General features: G+C 40.2%; 1 protein-coding gene across 7 annotated transcripts in view; it reads left to right on the top strand.

Annotated features, from left to right (window-relative positions):
* KIZ (kizuna centrosomal protein) overlaps positions 1 to 21,924 on the top strand; it is a 120,715-nt gene that overhangs the window by 83,130 nt on the left and 15,661 nt on the right. For all 7 annotated transcript variants that reach the window (XM_054466968.2, XM_054466972.2, XM_054466971.2 and 4 more), the window contains 3 exons: positions 5,531 to 5,696; positions 6,570 to 6,635; positions 20,003 to 20,107. In XM_054466968.2, the coding sequence (XP_054322943.1) occupies positions 5,531 to 5,696; positions 6,570 to 6,635; positions 20,003 to 20,107 (337 nt within the window). The remainder of the gene's footprint in view (positions 1 to 5,530; positions 5,697 to 6,569; positions 6,636 to 20,002; positions 20,108 to 21,924) is intronic.

The following is a 21,924-nucleotide window of genomic DNA, read 5'->3' on the forward strand; positions in this document are numbered from 1 at the left end:
AAAATCTTAAAAGTAAGTGATTTTCAAAATTTAAAAAAGCTGTACTAGAAACTACTTGGTTAAGAGTCTAATGAAGCTCAGAAATATTTACTTTGATCTCGGGTAAATGGCTAATTAAAAAGCCGCATGTAAATGATGTTTACCTGTGGGTCCCTGTGCTGTCAGCCTGAGTCAATCCCTTCTCTTGAGTGAATACATCATCAAAGCCGCAGAAACTCAGATTATGTTCCCTGGAGACCAGATAAGGTCTGCAGTGCCCACATAACCTATTAGGCAATTACATAATTGAGCTGCCTGCTTTTAAATCGGAAAAATTTGTAATTACTTTTTGTGGAAAAAAAAGTGAGTTGGGTGCTTCATTAAAATACAAGATGCCTTAATATTACTTTTCTCCCAAGTGATATCTGTTTCTGCCCTGGAGAACTTTGTCACAGCAGAGCAATTTGCTGGTGACACTCATAGGGTAGATCGGGGTCCTGCCCCCACCATACACACAGACCAGTTTTATTCACCAGGAAGATGCTTTCCCCAAATGCTGGACTGTTTTCTTGTTCTTATCTCCTGAATACTCATTTGCTGGGTCATATGAATATCTTCCCATTTAAAAAAAAATTGCTACACAGGTAAAATCCCTTCATTCCCTTTAACGTAGAACTTAAGTGTTGATGCTTGCATTTCTCTTTAAACACCAAGAAATTACTTCCAGTGTCCAAGAGGAATATTCTTGAACCTTGAGGAAGAGTCAGTTAAATCTGCATGTTAGGGGAAAATATTATCTGCTGTCCACATCCATTATTTTTAATTCTCTTGCTTTTCTGTGTCTGTGTTAGTAGCACTGGTTTGCATATAGAAGGGAATTTAATTTTATCAGATGCATTTACATTCATTTTCTCTTTGTATTGGTACCACTGATAGCAGAAATTGGATTTCTTTAGAGCTAGCATATGTTTTCTTTTAAAAACAAGCATTAAAAATCTTGAAATAGTAAGATAAAAAGAAAACTGGCCATTTTCCTACTATTCTACTATTTATATATAACCCTGTTAACATTATGGTGTATGTTTTTTAAATATTTAATATATTGATATGGGAGGCCGAGGTTGGTGGATCACCTGAGGTCAGTAGTTCAAGACCAGTCTGGCCAATGTGGTAAAACCCTGTCTTTACTAAAAATAGAAAAATTAGCCAGGTGTAATGGCACGCACCTGTAATCCAAGCTACTTGGGAGGCTTAGACACAAGAATTGCTTGAACCTGGGAGGCAGAGGTTGCAGTGAGCCAAGATCGCGCCACTGCGCTCCAGCCTGGGTGACAGAGCGAGACTCCATCTTTAATAATAATAATAATAATTAATATATTGAAAAACATAGGTTGCATTATTTGTATACATAAATACATAACCTAGTTTCTTTTTACCCCCATTTGCTGCAAAGTGAACTCTTTCATACCATTACATGTTCTATTTCCATCATTTCAAATGGCTTTACAGACGTCCCCTGTCCACTGTCACTTCAGTCATTTACCTGTTCAACATTTGTTTCTAATTTTTCCTCTAGCAAAAAAGTTTCAAAGAATATCTGTGCAATTCAGATTTTACAAATATCTATAATATTTTCTTAGAATGAATTCCTAGATGTAGAATTACTAGGTCAAAAGGTGGGTATATCTTTCAGGCTTTTGCTATGCATGGCCAGATCTCACTCTGGAAGGGTCATCAGAGTTACCAGTAATGGATGAAAATAACATTTCTCTGAGTTCTTTATGAAACTAGATACTATCAACTTTTTTTTTTAGGGGCACCAATTTGAGAGATGAAAATGACCTCCAATTTTCTTTTGTTCATTTGACCTTTTTATTACAATTGAGGTCAAACTTTTCTCTACCTATTTATTAGCTATTTGTATTTCTTTTTTCATAATCTGCCAGCTCATGTTCTTTGCTCATTTTTGTATTAGGTTAGTAATATTTTTTCTTATTGACTTGCAAAAACTTTTTAAATATAAATTTGGACATTTTGTTGCAATCTTTTTAGCACTTTAATTTTTGTCTATTAATTTTCTTAATGGTGTTTTAGATACAATGTCTTTTCTATTAATATCTTACATCTGTCTGTCTATATATTTGAATATCACAACCGTAAGTTTTTGGATGTAATTTAAGAGTCAGCCTAGATGATTCTTGGGGTTCTAGATAGAGCAAGATTAATATTTAAACTGAACATGGAGGAAAATTCTAGTAGAACTGGGCTAATAAAGGAATAGTACTGTAGGTGTAATTCATAGAACGATTTATCTGCCATAATATCTGAAATATGGAGGTGTCAACATCAGTCATTCCACAGATAGTTTGTGCCCTGGCATTTAATTTCCAAGCCCTTTCTCCTGGCTCCTGGGAAGGCTGAAAAGTGAGGGGGTGGTTTGTTGGTACTGACTTAGCCTTCAGACTGCTGAGACCAATGGAACAATCTCTAGTTTTCTCTTCTGGGCTCCAAAAAGAGAGCCTTTATTAATAACAGGTAAGTTGAAACCCATGCATAGTTCATTCATAAGCACTATCAGAAAGCTTGTGGTAAAATTGTTGTCTAATGACATTTTTTTCAGAGAATTAGCTCCAGTTTGCAGAACCCATTTAGTCCCAGCATGAGATGTAATAAAGCAACCTGTTAACTGTTCTCTGAGCTTCTCTCTGTGTTAGTGTCATCAGTCTCAGACTGCAAACTCCTTCAGATTGGAGGTTTCCTTAGAAATACACTTCTCTGGAACATCTGCAAACAGTACATCTTGAGAATGTATTACAGACATTTTCCTGACTGCAGAAGTTGTTTTTGCCAGGCACGGTGGCTCACGCCTATAATCCCAGCACTTCGGGAGGCCAAGGAACGCAGATCACCTGAGGACAGGAGTTCGAGACCAGCCTGGCCAACATGGTGAAACCCCGTCTCTACTAAAAATACAAAAATAAGCCTGGTGTGGTGACACACGCCTGTAATCCCAGCTACCTGGGAGGCTGAGGCATGAGAAACACTTGAACCTGGGAGGTGGAGGTTGCAGTGAGCCAAGACCCCGCCACTGCACTCCAGCCTGGGCAAGAGAGAGAGACTCTGTCTCAAAAAGAAGTTGTTTTTGACTAGAAATCTATGACCTATTCTTGTCTATCCTTGTCTGAGACTAACTTTTGTCTTCATCCCTGCTTATCATCTTTGAGAAATTATCTGTGGAATTATCTTAAAAGATACGTTCTTTTATAAACATTTCTATCAAAAAAGTAACAGAAATCCTGGAGATAAGTATTGAGTAGTGAAGATAAATGGGATAAAATACAGATAGTCCCTGACTTCCAATGGTTCAACTTACAATTTTTTGATTTTACAGTGGTGTGAAAGTGTTAGGCATTCAGTGGAAACCATACTGCAAGTAGTACAGTATCCAGTAAATTATATGTGAAAATCAACATTTTATTATAAAATAGGCTTTGTGTTAAATGATTTTACCCATCTGTAGGCTAATGTAAGTGTTCTGAGCAGTTTAAGGTAGGCAGAGCTAAACTATGATGTTCAGTAGCTTAGGTGTGTTAAATACATTTCTGACTTACAATTTTTTCAACTTGTGGGTTTATTGGATGTAACTCCCTTCATAAACTCAAGGAGCGTCTGTGTACAAAGTAAATTAAACTAGCAGTGCAGTATGCCCGCCACATTATTTACCTCACCATGGAAAAGAGGGCTCAGTGCAGAACTGTTGGCAATGGCAGTATTCTTGTCAAGCATACAAGGACTCATTAGAAAGGTGTTTGTAGTAGATTCCAGAAGCAAGTGCAGTGCAGTGGTCTGTGTAGGCAGTTGGGATGGGGGCAGTGATGGGAACCAGCCTTTGTCTGGCCTTCAAGGGCAGGACCCTACCCCTAGACTGCAGAAATGGGAATACTGAGCAAGTCATCCCAACAGAGTTATTACGTGGAGTGAAATCCAGGGACTAGTTTCTAGAAATAGAGGAAAAGCCCCTGGTCACTAGAACTGCACCACAGAAAGGTCCTGGCTGCAAGGCTAACGTGACACCAAGTTCTTTGGCCAAGGGGACTAGAACTCCTTAAATCTCCCAAATCAGCTACTCCAGCAACTCTGGTAGGCCATGGGTCCAGGAGGTCAGCCAGTACTAGGGAGGGAAGAAGGCAAGAACTCTGCAGGGACGCCAGGACTAAAGGCAGTTGCCTTGATGTGTCTGAAATGCCAAAAATGCAAGACCAGACCTTCCATCCAGACCTTCCGTCCGGGCCTTCCGACCGGACCTTCCATGCTCTGCTTTAGTGACTCTCCCTGTCGGAGTGTCTTCACCTCGTTTCATGTTAATCACAAAGAAGGTTATTTTTTCCACCTTGTTCACTGGATAGTTACATTGTTAACACTTCCCTCTTGGCTAATGATGAACTATGAACATTTGTCCACTTCTGCTCTTTATATTAATTTTAAACTCTCATGTGTATTTCCCACAATTGGTTTGGACACTACCCAGTATTTACTGTCATTGTCAGCTACCTGTGGGTCACCACCACCACCGCGGTTTCCTCTCCAGCTACCTAAGGAAATCGCCACCTGTCAATAGGAAATGAGAGAAACATACACTCTGGCAGCGGGATAATGTGACCAGTGGTTATCTACTAAAAGTTTAACTCTTATTACCAGCATATTTGTATTTCTTAGGGGAAAGTACTGACTTGAAAATCAGGAGACATGGCTACTAACCCAGGTCCTGAGAATTGCCCCTTTTTCTCCACCTCTAAGGTTGGCTCTGATAAAAACCTGTGTCCTCCTCCTTGCTCAGGACACATGAGGCATATAAGTAAGACAATGCCTTTGAAAAAGGATAGGCAGTGTGGTGGGTGAGTTTCCCCAGATCCCCAGATGACTTACAGGCAAAGTGCAGACCATCTTAGTACTTGATTGAAGACTGGGATTTAGAATAAGGGCAGTTATCTTTCTTCTCAGTGCATCCTCTTCAGCCACAAATTTTTCTGCAATCTTCCTGTTTAGGGGAAGTTCGTGGGTCATTTTTAGGAGGATGGGGATATGGGAAGGTCACATCTTTCCAGATCTTTTTCTCAGTTCAAAGTAATTCTGTCTGATATGCCTAGAAAATAGGATTCATGTAATGAAAGAATAAATTTTTCCTTCAGAAAGGAGGTCTGAGGCTCTGCCTTTTGCATATATTGAAGGGAGGATAAACCTGCCCAGATTAACAGAGGTGGTCACATTTCATATACATACTTAACAAGCAGAAGAACATTTCTGCATTACATAAGATTCAGCCCTCAAAAAGTGTATTATTGTGAGGGTAACTTGTAAAGAATTAGATTATAGTAGAAAATAACCAGGTGTTATTTTATCTTGACATTTTAATTTCATTTAAATGTAGGAAACAAATTAAATCCTAAGTAAAGCTTAACTTAAAATTGTATTTGAAGGCTATCTTTGAGATCAAGAGGAATGTGGCTACAGTTTATTTTTATTTCTTTGTGCGTTTTTTGAAACACTGTAGGCAACAGCATTATTGAGAAAAGCCCTTACGGAAGAGTGTGGCCATAGGTCAGCTATTCACAGTAGTGAATCATCTTGCAGCTTGCCATCTATTCTGAATGACAATAGTGGAATAAAGGAAGCCAAACCTGCTGTATGGCTCAACAGTGTTCCTACAACGGAACAAGGTAACTATTGTTAAAGTGTGTGTCCACAGCAAAAAGGCATTCAGGGTCATCATCATCTTTCTCAAGGTATACCTATAGAATGTCACTGACTAGTGAATACCTCTGATTTTAATATGCATAATATAGTATTTGTTTTATACCACCTTCCAATAAATATATGTGTTCTCCTTTAGTCTTAACAGGAATGGGAAATCTAACTGTAAGTCTGTAGTTCTAGTGAATTTATTTCTAATAAAATAAGTATGAAGAAGTTACGAAATCTTAACAAAACTAATCACTTGGCAGTAGATAATTTTGATCCCACAAAGATGAAGATGATTCCATAAAGTACTGTGAAGTTTTTGATACCACCTAATAGAATTACTCATAATTGTAAACATTACTTTTAATTATAATAGAACCTTATCAGTGTCTAAACAGTTGATTAAGAATCAATGAATTTATGCCCCCCAAATTTAATAACCAATTTTGAGCACCCAGAAACTGTGATTATTTTAGCTTTACTGCTAAGACATGCCATTTAACTGCTTTAATGGTTTTCCAAGACAGCTATGAATTCCTCAGGAATTGCTCGAGTTGATGTACATGTGCAGGATGTGAGACTTACTTATTTTATGTCCCACCCAAATTTGGTAGATGTCAGGCCCAGTTATTTTGCATGAAAGCAACGTAGTGGTACCTTAATTCAATTTTATTTTTAAATTTTTATTTATGAGATACCTTAATTTTAGAATAGGTTTCCTTTTAGGAATAGTATTGTTTCAGACAAGAAATACATTAACCAAAAAAAAAAAAAAAGGGAATGACAAACACCCAAAGGATCTATTCCTTAACTTTGAAATACACTTTTTTTATTATGCATTCAATTTTTAGAAGTTTCAAGTGGCTGTGGAGACAAGAGCAAGAAAGAAAACGTGGCTGCAGATATCCCAATCACAGGTAAAGCTATGGTTGCCTAAGAGTTTCAGACACAAGATTTAGCATTATTATATAATCAGAACATTTTGGGTCAGTGGTTTGTGGATTCCACTAAGAGCATGTGTATTCAGCTACTGCATGCTGGAGCAGGAGATTAATCCTAAGAGCAGAACATATATACTTATGTTAACATAAACTAAGGTGGAAAATCACTGTGTCTGTTGAATTCTTCATCACCATGTTATATATTTACACCTGTAACATCCTCCATCATATACCCTCTCAGCACCTGTGTCTCTGTAAAAAGGTCCATCTCCCTGGGGAACACCCAAGTCATTATATAGCAAACTATAGATGTTTCTGATTTTACTCTTTTCTTTCCTGTAGTAATTGAATATGTATATTAAAATAAGCAGATAATAAAAAATGCCAGATAGGAAGCTTGCGTTTGCCTCAGTTACAAAGCCTGTCTGATAATTTAAAAACTGTACCAATCAGGCTTCATCAAGACCTATTAAGATTTCTGCACATGTATTAGGCTTGTTTAGGTGGAATCTGAATGATATCATTATTTTTTTCTTTTTAGAATAGGAACAGCAGCAATTAGTATTCTGTACAGAGTTCTATTTGTCATACATCTGAATTTACTAGTACCTTATTTTGTAAAGTGGTGTACTACTTCATTATAAATTCAAAGGTCTGACTTTAAATATTTATACAAGTAAATACACCATTGCACCAAGGTACTGAGGCATGCATCTGCATATGTGGTAGTTTTGTTGTTTATAAGCAGAAAAGAATGGCTTGCTTTTATGGCAACGCAATTCCTGGCATGATTAATTTTTTAAACTCATGTTTCTGTGATGAACTCTGGTTTTGAAAAAGGAGTTCATGGTAGAGCAATTATTGTATATATTATGCATTCAGATAATATTTCACTCTAAAATGCAGAGTTTTTTTATTTTAAACATTTTCCCCAATGATATGTTTATTGTGTTTTTGGTCTGCATTTTCTGCAAACTCTGGTATGGCTCCCTGTTATTTTTATTAATAGAAATGTAGATGATCCCAGACTACAGATAACCATGAAGTCATTTGGATACTTTTCTCTTGCATTTACTTTTGGATGCAGAAGTATCTAATGGCCTCTGAATTTATTTCAGTTAAAATTAGAAAGGATTATTGAGGAGAAACCAGGAAATGACCTTGTTCATTCTTTCTTCTCTTTTCAGTATTCTTTACAATCATCCCTTGCTGGGAGTAGTTGACTCTCCCCAAAGTTAATGCAAATATATTTTCTCATATACTTTCTTTATAAGAAATCGGATAATTAAGTACCAGGGTTTCAAATCCCTCCTTATGCAGAAGTGCAATATGGCTAGAAGCAACCTGGGCTATTTGCCATTAAGATTTTAAAAGAAATTGTAATTCCAACAACCTGCCATTGATCCATCAATAGTTGGCAGTTAAAAAAAAAAAATGCCTTGTGCCAAAATATTAGACATTAAAAAAAGCACTTTGGAAATTTTTTAAAAACTTAGCAAAGCCATATACATTGTTAAGGTGTTACTGTTCTGTCCTTGCCAGTGTACTTCCCCCACCCAGGGACCTCCCATGAAATTCATGTTTGAAGGCCTCACGTACCTTGGCACTACTGATACTGTTGCTTTGTCCATCATTGCAGCTACTTTGATCTCTAAGTTCTTGACCATCATCCCTTTATTAAATGTTTGTGACTTTGGCATAACTATTTGGAGATTTCACTTTTGGTAGAGTAAAGCAAGTATGTAGTTTAATTTAAGATAGAGTCTGTCTGCCTCTTTATAATAGTTCTGTTGGGGTGTCCTGTTTGTGTGGGTGCATACTGGTTGTGTTTGTATGGGCTGCATTCCTTCTAGAATATTCCAAAGAAAAGAAATATTCCAGAGGCTGTCCCCTGAAGGTTGAGGAAATGTAGCAGTTGGGCTGGGGCTTTGGAAGCAACCATCAGTGTCAGCTCTTTTACTCCTTGCTCTGTTTCTCTACCCTCTCTGAGCCTCTGTATTGGGAAAGCAGACATACTACCCAATAGGGTTGTCTTAAAGTTTAAATGAAATCGTTTGTGAAAGTGCCAAGCAGATACTAGACACTCAATTTTATCTGTGATGTATGATAATATTCATGTGAACATTATTAGTATTCTTGGTCTTCTGTGCTGGCCCCCACAATCCCCAGCATTTCCAGACCAGCTATGAGGAGTCTCACAAAGCAAACTCAAAGAAGAACAGAAGTAGAGAGAATGGGGATGCAGCATCACAGAAAGTGCCATTGTGAGATGAGCCCCCAGAAGAGTGGACACTTTCAGTCTGTTCTTGTGGACCTGCGTACCTTCCTTGAGTTGTGGTAGCCGCTTGGGACCAAGACCCACACAAGCACAGTACTGCTGCAATACCTGCGAGACAGTGCTTCCTGATAGTACTGCTACGTTAGTTTCTGCAAGAAATTGCCACTTGAGAACACAATTGAGATTCAAATCCAGAAGGATAGTTACCTTATCAAAAAGGAATCTCAAGAAGAGTTTGATGATACTTTTCCAATTTCCACTTAGTCCCATGAGGACATCCACAGAGAAAAATCCGAAACAGCTGGTGAAGTACTCCTGAAGATCTCATTGGTCAAGGCCCAGACATCTCTGTCTCGGGGTGCCTATGTGCCCTTAGTAACCCTTACTTGCTCACAATGGAAGATGTTGCAGGGTACCTGATCGCCAGGCAGCAGACCTCCCCTTATGTGTGTGCTGCCCCACAAGTATTGATGAGCTAATGCAGCATTTTCCAAAATGTGTTATTTGCAATGCTCCACCCAGAAAATACATCAATTAATACATATTTTGTTTCCCAGCCCGGTGTGATTCTTCTCTCTCTCTGCAGTATGCATAATGCATAGAAGCATAGTGAAGACTTGGAGAAGACTTTCAGCAAAGGAATTGTTTAAAAGTGTGAGCCTAGAGTTTCAGATAAGTTATCATTTATTTGAAAATGGAATTCTTCCTGTTAACAGCCAACAGAATTAATGTTCTGTGGAACATGCTTTGTGAAACATACACACATATATGTGGAACACTTTTTAAAGCAGTGAGTCCAATGTGGGCACCAGTTTCCTCAATACGCTAAAATTATCTTCAGCATTTTTCTGTGGTTTCATTTTGTGGGAAGCTCCCTTGTGCGTGAGATTGCTTTATAATGAGATTTTGGGCTACCTTAGTGTAACTACACCCAGATGTTATGACTGACAGCTGCTTGTTACAGCTGTTCCTTGAATTGACAGGAAGGTTACAATAGTAACTTTAGGCGCCCAGAAGTGCTATTCTTCAGTGTGGGATCCTTCTGTGTGTCTTTATTTGCTTTTCAGCCATTTCAGAAGAAGTATAAGAGAAGACGTGGCTGAGGTGAAATCTGGGAAGTCACAGGAGGTTGGGGGTGGGAAGCTGTGAAGTCATACCTTTATCAGAATGAGGGGGTCCTGGGGATGTTTAACCCGAGAAGGGCACAGTAGCTCTTTAAATATTTGAGGAGCTGCCATATACCAGGTAGAATATTTATCGAGCTTAATTATAGAGTGTAGCTCAGTAACAAAACAACTTTCTAGCTCTTCATTTCAGCAAAACCAAGTTCAGTATCTTCCAGGTGTGAGTGTTTGAACCATGGCAGGATCCATGACTTTTTTTTTTTTTTTTTCTTTTGAAACAGGGTCAGGGTCTTGCTCTGTCACCCAGGCTGGAGTGCATTGTTGTGATCACAGCTTATTGCAGCCTCTATCTCCTGGGCTTAAGTGATCTTCCTTCCTCAGCCTCCCAAGTAGCTGGGACTACAGGCATGCACCACCATGCCTGGCTAATTTTTGTATTTGTTATAGAGATGGGGTTTCACCACGTTGCCCAGGCTGGTCTCCAACTCCCGAGCTCAAGCAGTCTGCCCACTTTGGCCTCCCAGAGTTCTGGGATTATAGGCATGAGCCACCTTGCCTGGCCCTGTGGCTCTTTAAAAGAGGCATCGTGGAAGAAATTATTGCTTCTGTGACCCCTGACATTCCTTCTAATGCCAAGGGACTGTGCTTCTTCCTCTATGCTAGTGGAATCCAGTGTGCCAGCATTCTCATCTCTTCATTTCCCTTTCTCATTTGCTTATCACCCCAAAACAGAGGTCTTCTTGGCTGGGGCTCCTCCTTAAAGAGTCTGCTATCACTTTGAAGGCATCTGCTTTGCTAGTCATTATTATGGAGCATGCAAGTTTTATGTGTTTAGATTTACATAGAAACCCTCCTGGGCACACACTGATGCCCCACCCACAAACACAGAGTCAGTATTCCATAGCCTGTGTGATCTGTTGTTGTGAATATAATCTACCCCTTTTATTAGTCTAGTTGTTGTTCACTAAAGAATCCAGGTGGAAATCAAAGATGAATTTTTATATCTATAAATGTATGGTTTTCTGTATGTAATAAGTAGTATATAATTAGATGTATTGATACAATATATATTAGTTATATATTATATATCATATATAATTATAGATAATTATATATAAAATCCTTAATTATATTAGTTAATAAAATTAATATTTTTATGTGGGCTGAATCCTGGGATACCAGGAACCACAAAAGATGGTATCCCTGCCCTCACTAAGCCTCCCTCATCTCTAACCTTTACAACAGTCCTATAGGGTAAACATTAGTACTCACCCTACAAGTGGTCAAACAGAAACTTAGAAAGGTGTCCTGCTCAAGGCCATGTAGCTGATGTGTTAGATCTTGAATTGAACTCAGACTTTAGGATTTGGGCCCTTGAACTCCTTCCATTTCACTACCCTGCCTCTTTTATTTATTTTTTTTTTTATTATTTATTTATTTATTTTTGAGACAGAGTCTCACTCCATCACCCAGGCTGGAGTGCGGTGGCACGATCTCGGCTCAGTGCAACCTCTGCCTCCCCGGTTTAAGCGATTCTCGTGCCACAGCCTCCTGAGTAGCTGGGATTACAGGCATGTTCCACCAAGCCTGGCTAATTTTGTATTCTTAATAGAGATGGTTTTGCCCCGTTTGCCAGGCTGTACTCGAATCCTGGCCTAAAGATACCCACCCACCCACCTTGGCCTCCCAAAGTGCTGGGATTACAGGCGTGAGCCGCCACGCCCGGCCTACCCTGCCTTTTTTATTTTACGAAAAAAACAACTGCATCAGGATGTCCGGATCAGTTAAACATCAGTGTACATCATAACAGAAGATGGGCTTTGCAAGGCTGCTTCTGAGAGCAATGATAAACAAAGCTTGCCTTTCCTTTCTCTTGGGTTAGGCCTGGAGAGGTGGGCAGCATGCAAGGATTTTCAAATGCAGCTCATCCCAGGACGTAGGTCTTTTATAAAGTGGGGCAAACCTGAGCCCAGCTGGGCTGCTGGGAGGTCGGTTTCCCTGAAATACTTCCTGACCTAATATATAGGTCAGTTTGCCTGAAACACTCAGGCCATGAGGAAAGTGATGCTTATCTAGATTGGGAGAGAAAGTCTGCCTTTTGAACTACTTATATCCGCAAAGTGAAAATTTCCCACATTGACAATTTTATTTGTATTCACATTAGTTTACCTTTCAGCATTAAGTGAGTTTTAGCTTTAGCAGATGATGCAGCTATGCTAAATGTCGTAAAAATACAGCACCTAGCACAGTATCTGGCACAGAGTGGGCACTTAATTTGTCAAATGAATAAAAATGGGGATATTGAGGAATTTTCTTAAATGCTTGATGATTCAGGACAGAATACTATCTCTTTCAGTCATGCACTCCACCAATACTTTTCCCACCCCACGTGCCCATCCTGGCAAAACTAGTCTCCTTAAGCTCCATGTGAAAGGGGCTCTCAGCTTTTATCTCAAGAGGATTAAGCCTCTAAGAATGTCCATTCAGCCTCTCATTCTTTTGACACCAATTCTCTTGGTCAAGCTGTGTTGAAAGTGGTTGCCTGACTGTGCCATTCCTCGTGGATATTCTTTGGCAAGCTGAAATATGCAGGGTAATACTAAGACATCCATTTAGAGTCTTTCCAGGAGGTCAGTATAGATTTGGAGGGTGCCACTTGGAGTTCTAAGCAGTGCTTCCCAAAACATGATTGCTTGAGTTTTACATCAATTCGGAAAAGGGCTGGAAAGATATAGTGGCTAGGTTGTCACTGGTGACTGGATTTATCCTGGGAGGAAAGACTGTAGTGATGACTTTGGGCTCCCAAAGCACAGTGGCATAACACCGCTAGTACTGAGGCTTTACCGAGAATGTGCTTCACCTGTCCTGTCCCAGAAGCATTTTCCTGATGAGAATCTGTCAAGACATGTTACCTGTTGTGCCTGGAACAGGAAACCCCCAGCTTGTGCAAAACCAGGGGAACCACTGTATGTTGCTGGATTGTCCATTGAAAGTCCACGTGGCCCCGTCTCTGCCAGGGGTCAGCCTGCTGGGGCTTCACCCATGGAGCCTGCTGCCTGCTACTTGCGGTAGCAAACAGTCCTCATTATATTGCAGGGCAGTCCTGTTTATTTAACATGGTCATTAAAGGATAAAAGGTACCTTTCTGAAGGGTCTTCTGGACTGGACGCTTCTACGTTCAAGGAGATGAACTCATAAATGCCAAGAGAAATTCTCCCCAGCGGTTCATGGTAGAATCCCATGTAGAGTTTTAGAACATACCCATGCCCCAGCCACACCCTTGTGCAATTATTTCTGAACCTCTGGGAGTGGCACCCAGGCATAAGTACTTTATAACACATCCAGGTAACTTCTTAGGTTTGAGAACTGTGGAGCAGGGGTCTCAGATCAAAAGAGCCCTTGTAGGTCATGTTTTGAAGCACCCTCATTTTACACAGGAGACTGAGAGAGAGACAAAATCGGGCTTTAAATATTTTAATAAAATGAGGGGTTGGAGTGTATTATTTTCCTAGGGCTGTTGTAACAAAGTATCACAAACTTAAAACAACTGAAATGCATTCTCTCACAGTTCTGAGAGCTAGAAGTCTGAAATCCAGGTGTCAGCAGGGCCCTTGCCTCTGAAGGCACTAGCTGGTGGCTCCTGGCTTGTGGGAGTATAAGCCCCGTCCCTCCCTCTGTCTTCACTTGGCCTTCTCTTCTGTGTCTCTGTGTCTGCTCTTCTTCTTAGAAGAACATCAGAAATTGGATTTAGGGGCCACTGTAAATACAGAATGGTTTCATCTAGAGAACCTTAACTAATATATCTGTAAATAACCTATTTCCAAATAAGGTCACGTTCTGAAGTTCTGGGAGGACATGAGTTTGTCAGGTTGAGGGGAACAACATTACTCAACCAACTACAGGGAATGAGGAAGGACTTCTTCATATTTTACATTTTTAGCATCCAGTTCATCTTCTACAGCAATTATTCCTGAACCTACTATAAATAATGGTAAAGATAATATTGCCATTTCTAATTTCTCTCATTAAATAAATCATTGAGTACAAATGTCTAAAATACACTGTTTTTTAAAAAGCTATTTAAATCAATAAAATACAGCTTTCTGATTAAGATTACTCAAGCTTTGAAAAGTTAAAGGTTTCATGAGGTTGAGAGTTGAAAATTCACCTCTCACGACTGAACAGTGTTAAATGGCAAGCAAAAGTGTTTCAGCTCGTTTTGGGAATGTTGGTTAAAGGTCAGTTTCAAGCCTGGAATTTGTTTTCAGGTTTAATTGTTGAGTTGCCCCATAGAAATTAAGACTATGATATAAATCTCTATTTTCTGAAGCAGCCCCAGACAACTCATGTGAATTAGGGTGGGTCTCTTCTCGTGCATCAGCCGTCTTTCTGAGAGTGCAGAGAGCAACCTTGACAGTGGAATTTGCAGGCCCAGGTCTACAGTGGAGTGGAGTTCATTGCAGAAAGTCTGGATGTGAAAAGTGATTCTGGTTACGGACCCAAACTTGTGTATCTTCCTGCCTCTTTTTAAAAAAAAAATTCCTAAATATATTTGATGACTTTTCTGTATTTTCAGAATTGCAAAAGCAGCCATATCCTATTGTCTCTCTCTCTCTCTCTTTTTTTTTTTTTTTTCAGAGACGGACTCTTGCTCTCTCACCCAGGCTGGAGTGCAGTGATGTGATCTCGGCTCACTGCAGTCTCCACTTCCCAGGTTCAAGTGATTCTCGTGCCTCAGCCTCCTGAGTAGCTAGGATTACAGGCACCCGCCACCATGCCCAGCTAATTTTTGTATTTTTGTATTTATAGTAGAGACGGGGTTTCACCATGTTGGTCAGGCTGGTCTTGAACTCCTGACCTCAAGTGATCCACCCGCCTTAGCCTCCCAGAGTGCTGGGATTACAGGCGTGAGCCACTGCACCTGGCCCTATTTCCTTATTTTTTATTTTTATTTTTTGAGATGGAGTTTTATTCTTGTTGCCCAGGCTGGAGTGCAATGGCATGATCTCAGGTCACCGCAACCTCCGCCTCCCGGGTTCAAGTGATTCTCCTGCCTCAGCCCCCCAAGTAGCTGGGACTACAGGCATGCGCCACCACACAGTGGTGTAGATACAGAGTTTCTCCATTTTGGTCAGGCTGGTCTTGAACTCCCGACCTCAGGTGATCCTCCCGCCTCAGCCTCCCTAAGTGCTGGGATTACAGGCATGAGCCACCCCGCCCGGACCTTATTTTTATTTAAGCAGATTACTAGGCAAATGATTTCTGGATTCTCACTGATAATATTTATCTTTTGAAGTAACTTAAATATATCTCACAATTTTTATTTTATTTTGCAAAAAATGACCAAGTTTGCAGTGTCAGCAACACACCTAGTCCAATTTGAAAAAGCACTTAGGTGTAGAAATATGTGAAAAGTAACAATGCTGAGAAACTCAGTGGACAGAGAATATTTTCCAGATTTCATTTTAACTTCATATAGAAATAGCAATTATCCTTGCTTACTTAAACATGCCCAGTTCTCTGTCGGTTCAAGGTCGGTTTTTTAGCCGTAGTGATAGTATTGTTTGCATCTCCCTTTGTTGTTTTTTTCTGAGGCCAACTCTTCTTTTTTTTCATTAAGGATTTCTGCAAAAGCAATGGGCAGATTCCCTGCCTCCAAGACACCCCTTAGAGACTGGTGAACCACGTGTTTGTCTGGCTCTTGTAATGGGGTGTTAAAAGCACTTGTTCATCAGATATTTTCTTTTTATTTGTAGATTTAGAAGTATTTTAGCAGGTGTACATTTGCATATAAAAGAGGAAAAAGATAAGAAGTTGAAGCTTTTTCTTTCTCCTCTCCTCAACATCATCTCTCTCCCACCTCTTTATTCAGCATATTTTCACTTTCTTTCTGTAGCTGTTTCTATTTTCTGTACACAAAACGCATATCAAAAAGAAAAAAAAAACAGTCTCAGCAATCCTTCAGCACTTTGCAGAAAGGTAGATGATTGGGTTCAGGCAGCTTATGTAACAAAATAAGGGAAAATACATTTATCTCATGTCATCAGTCAGGAGTTAATAGACAAGGATAGATTTTTACCTTCTGGAGCTGTAGACTGCATGGGATGGCCCTGCTTGCCTTGCCTTACATTTTAAACTACAATATTTTCTACTTTTTAAACTAAATCTTGACACAGATTTGAGTATATAATCAATGCTTGAACAAAAGATTCAGAACTGAAACCTTGAGCATGCATGTGTGTTTGTTTCTGTGTGTATCAGAACATTCCAACCGAAAATGATCGTATTCTTTAGAAGTGTTTGTTTTATCTAAACATTTTCACTACTCAGTATTTTCTGAGAGTTTAACTTTACTAATGGGAGGAAGTGTTTCCCTGGATTTCTAAGTCAGGCTAGAAAGTGAAACCTTTAAAGCAACCACCCAATCCTCAAATTTTCAGACTTACAGTTTACTTGCAGCTGAGAAAACTAAATTATTTTCCCCTTGGAAATACATCAACTTTATCCCTACCTTGTTTGTAACAGACTAACTTGAACTTCTAGATTCATTACTTTTGCTCCTTTATTTGTTCATTCATTTAATAACTATGAATTTGCAGAGCAGCAACAAAGTGGAGCTTTTAACTGCTTGGTTCATCACTGTCTTTCTTCTTTCTAAAAAAATCCTGGGCCTGAATTGCCACACACCTCATGTCCATAACTTTACACTCTTGCTTCATGAAACTAGCATCCTGGCCAAGTCTTCTGGGCTGTTTCAGGAGGATGTCTGATTTGTTTGAGAACTCCTAGAAAAAGTACACTCTTGCCTCCAGTCTGAAACCTGGTCTGTTTGATGCAGACAGCCCCTTAAAAATCTTCATACAGCTGATGCATCCTCCCTGGATAACATGTTCCAACAACCCTTTCAACAAGAAAGCTTTTCCTAACATCTAGCTTGTATTCTTTGGCTGCAGTTTTTCCCTAAGTGTTCTTGTACCACTTTCAGTGAACACAAAAAGTTGCTCACTAACGTCTAGTTTCGAGGCTACAAATATGTTCTGTTTTGTCTGTGCAGTGTTTCATTTTTAAAAAGAAGAAAGAAGAGGCAGAAGTCTGGCAAGACCAGGCCCACTTTCCCACCAGGCAGCAATTGGCTGGAGCCAAGGAGCAGCTGTGCTCTGTAGACAAGTCATGTGCCTCCTTGCCTGCTACATAGCAGGCCCTTCCTGCTGCTCCTGCCTGGCCATAGTCACTTATTGGAGGTACTTGCTTGGCCCCAGAGGCATCTGCATCCACAGTGCCCACCCTCTCCAGTCTGTTTGCAATACCTGAACTTTCCTTCCCTTCTCCAACCTTGTTCTATGCAGACTATGTATTCTTTAATCACTTCTAATTTGTTTTAGCCAACCCTTATTAATTTTGTTTTTCCTATGTGGATCATCTCTCAGTCTTTCATAAATAGTTTTGTGCAACAATTCTGACTAAATAGGGGGGTGATGCATAGGGAGAGCGACTCCATCTCCCATGCATCTGATCCACAGTTGGGCAGCAGCAGTGCTAGGCGCTCTGCCCTCTCCCTCTGCTTTGACGTCTGTGGTCCTGCCTCAGTGAGTGTCATTCCTCTAGGTGAATGCACTTCATCTTTGTACCTTTTAAACTTCACTTTGCCTTTAGACCATTGGAGGGAGTGCGCACTGGGATTGGGGGCGAGAGATGTGCCCAGCAGTCCTCAGCCTGATCTTCCCAGCCCTTTATGACTCAGGTCAGGGCAGCTGCATCCCAAATAAAAACTGCCCAGGTGGGCTTCGGTGACCCTACTTGGAGTTGGAGAATGGCCACAGAGGCTTAAGAATGAAACACCAGTGAGGTGATTGGGAAGTGGTGGGCTCTGGTTGAGTGGGGCAGGAGAGTGAGCCATCTCAGGATAGGTGGTTAGCCAAAAGCTCCTGAGCCCACACTCTTCAGGAAGGAAGGGAGGGGGACCAGAATGGAAAGTGTGGAGCATAGAAAGGGCTCATCTTTTCCAGAGTATCAAAATGGTCCCGTGTTGCTAGAAGTGATTTCACTTCACATTGGTAATTTCCTCCCTTGCTAACCTCAAACCAATAATACTATCAGCCCTTCTTCTGTTTGGGCAGAATGCTTAATCCACCCCAAATCTGAAATTACCTCGGGACTACTAGCTTGATATTTCTCACAGAAATCCCCTTCTGATTGCCAGTGACACGTTTTCCTGGTTTCTGAGAAGCAGGAGAGCCGTCTCACTGGAGTCAAGTGATTTACCTTCAGACAATGGAGAAATGAATTTGCAGCACGCAGCTCCAGCTTCCAGTGGCCGGGAGGCTTTGTTTATCAAGAAGCTGCTCCTTTTTTTCAGATTTCCATCTTTGCTATCTTTTCCTTGATGAAATAAGTTTAATTGAATGTAGAAATAACATGTGATCATTAAGATCTGGACTTGTATCTTGAGAGCTGAAAAACTTTTTGGTTGATTTTTATAAAATAAAAACAAAATAGGGCATTTTTACCTCTTTTACACTGACTCCTTACCTTTAGAATTCAGACACTCTGTCTTTGATTTTGTTAATATTGTCCCTCTTTCACAGTTACCTTACAGTATATTTGAAGTAACATGGATGTTAGGATTAGCCAGAGGGCATCACAACACCATCCCATTGGAGCCATCCTAGGACAATGCGACCAGCTTCATCAGGAAACACTTTCGTCCCAGCGCCCCTCCACACACACACACATTACAGAAAACAGTACTTTCCCCTCTGTATGCACTGTGTCTGATGTTTTCTTTATTAGATTTTTCAAAATACTAGTTTCAGTGACCTAAACTGATTTCACAATCCAGCAATGTTAAAAAAATGTTGCCTTAGAATTTATCTTCAGAGCAAAGAATCCCTGATCTGTATATGTTTTAATTATATACTATTTAATATTCCAAAGTATAATGTTCATTTTAAATACTCATTTTTATCTTGACTGATTTTCACTAGGGCAAGGTAAGTTGTATTTTTATTCTTCAGTGTGATGGTAGTTTTAATCCAGTAATAGGGTCTCATGGTTAAGTTCTTAAATGAAGCCAGCAAAAGCAGGAATCCAACCTGTTGCCAGCCCCTAGCATTGACGGTGGGACTCCTTTTGTGTTACGTTGAAGATGTAGACATGGATGCTGTTTTGTCATGTCTGTGCTGAAACTCTGATTCTTCATCCTGCATTTCATCTGGGTGCCCTTGAAACTTACAGTAATGGGGAAGGTTGTGTCACTCAGGTTCTTTACGTATTTTTGTTTACTGTTTTTCCCAACAGTCTTCCCCAATTTCACTTATAGCAGATGCCATTAGAAGCCTGCATGGCCAAGAGCATCCTATGAACATGAGCCGGTGCAGGCTGCCACTGATCCCTGTGGACGCCTGGCTTTGCTCTCTACAAACCCATTCTCGCTCCTTCCCCATGGCAAGACTTGGTTAGATTTCCTCAGCTGTGGGACTCTGAGCTCATCCAGCTGTCACCACCCTTCCTGACCCTCTCCCCATTCCCGCAGTCCTGTCCCAGAGCCCCTGCACTCGAGTGTGAGAGCCCAAGAGCCAGAGCAAAGAGAGTTTCTGAGTGACCTGACCACCTAGGAAGACTTGCTTCCTCTTCTGGTTCATTCCCGTAGCTGCGGAAGTGAAACTGTTTTGCTGTGATGGGGAAACCTATCCACAGACCCACTCAAAACAATGACTACAATTTGGCTGCCTCAAATAAACTCATACAACTTGTCTTTGAGTCTTGAAACCCGGTTCAACTAAATTGTTTTTTGTTTGTTTTCAGAATGTCAAAAAAGTGACAGTTCAAAAAATAATAATTTGCATGCATTTGAGAAGTGTTAATCTCATAGGAAGAATTTAAAAAGCTTCTTTCTGGGCAGTAAAAAATGTAGTATTTCTGTGTTTTTCTTTAATCAATAGAAACAGAAGCCTACCAGTTGCTGAAGAAGGCCACCCTTCAGGATAATACAAATCAAACTGAAAACAGGTTTCAAAAGGCAGATGCTTCTGTGTCACACTTGTCAGGTAAGTAAGAGCAGATGGCAGTGTCCAGGGGCCCAAAGTGGCAGGCAGGGCTGTGTTCAGGGAAGGGTGGTTATTCTTTATGAAGGTTTCTGGAGTTTGCTCTGTAACGAGCTGTCACCAGGACAGAATGAGCTAGTACTTTTTTATCCTTAGCAAACGGACATGTGGAAAAGCCCTTTTGTTGTGTCCTAGACATGTGCTGGCCAGCATGGCAATGGCCCTCCCAGGCCCTGAATTCTGCCAAGCATGTCATGATAGTGACTTGTCACCAGTGACCCTGAGAAGACACACCCAAATTCCTTCTCTTCCCCACGGCTACTAGTGTCTTAGTTATTCAATGGGCAGTGTTGTACTGGGCTGCTTTCCCTCACCAGAACGTTGGGGGATTTAGAGTTCTTTTACTGAAAGGATTATAAATCCCAGGAATGCTAAATTTTATTATTTTATTTTATTTTATTTTATTTTATGTTATGTTATGTTATGTTATTTTATTTTATTTTATGTTATTTTATTTTATTTTATGTTATGTTATGTTATGTTATTTTATTTTATTTTATTTTATTTTATTTTATTTTATTTTTGAGACAGGCTCTTGCTCTGTCTCCCAGGCTGGAGTGCAATGGCATGATGGCTTACTGTAGCCTCAACCTACCAATCTCAAGCAATCTTCCCACCTCAGCCTCCCAAGTAGCTAGGACTACAGGTGCACACCACCACACTCGGCTAATTTTTGTATTTTTTTGTAGAGTTAGGGTTTTGCCATGTTGCTCAGGCTGGTCTCGAACTCCTAGACTCAAGCAATCCACCTGCCTTGGTCTCCCAAAGTGTTGGGATTACAGGTGTGAGCCACCATGCCCAGTGAGGAAAGCTAAATTTTAAGCTTAATTATAGTTCCTTCAATCTAAGATTTTGTTTTAATTGTAATTTTGTTTTTTCATACTTTGTTATTGTACATCTATTATGTTCAGTGGTTTTCCTTTCATTACACCAGTTTTTAGAGTATAAGTTACCTCAGTTTCCTTTGTGAGAGTAAATGGATTAATACAGCAGGAAATCCACATTAATGACTTTCTTAGCCACCATGCTATAATTTCATCTAGCAGAATGAACAGTGATTTCTAAATAGCATGTAATTCCCAGTCCATATTCAGATTTCCCAGTTGTCTCAAGGATGTCTTCTTCAGCCAGGCACAGTGGCTCATGCCTGTAATCCCAGCATTTTGGGAGGCCAAGGTGAGAGAGCTGCTTGAGGCCAGGAGTGCGAGACCAGCCTGGGCAATATAGCAAGACACTGTTTTTACAGAAAATTTAAAAATTAGCCACACGTGTTAGCATCTTCCTATGCTACCAGCTACTTAAGAGGCTAAGGTGGGAGGATCACTTGAGCCCAGAAGTTTGAGGCTGCAGCAAGCTATGATCACACCACTGCACTGGGCAACAGAGCAAGACCGTATCTAAAAAGGAAAACAAAAAATGTCTTTTTCAGACAGATATTTTCAAGGGACATACTTACGGTACATCAGACTTAGCTGTGTTTGGAGAGCTGTTTCCTAAATAATATTAGTGGTTAAAGTCAGTTGCGGCAGAATTCAGTTATTTTGGTGGTATTGAGGATTTGGTGACCAGTGCACATTAAGTGCCCAGCACAGTGCCTGATAGTGAAAAGCCCCCTGGGAGAGCTGGCCATTGTGGTGTTAGTGGTGATTTGAACTTGGCAAACATAAGACATTGCAGTTTATTGAGTTATAAAACAGGGCCTCTGTCCTGATGGAGGTTGTCATCACTTGCAAACTCTTAACTGTTTGCTTTCCATGACC

The sequence above is a fragment of the Pongo pygmaeus genome, chromosome 21 (genome assembly GCF_028885625.2).
Source record: "Pongo pygmaeus isolate AG05252 chromosome 21, NHGRI_mPonPyg2-v2.0_pri, whole genome shotgun sequence".
Lineage (NCBI taxonomy): Eukaryota > Metazoa > Chordata > Mammalia > Primates > Hominidae > Pongo > Pongo pygmaeus.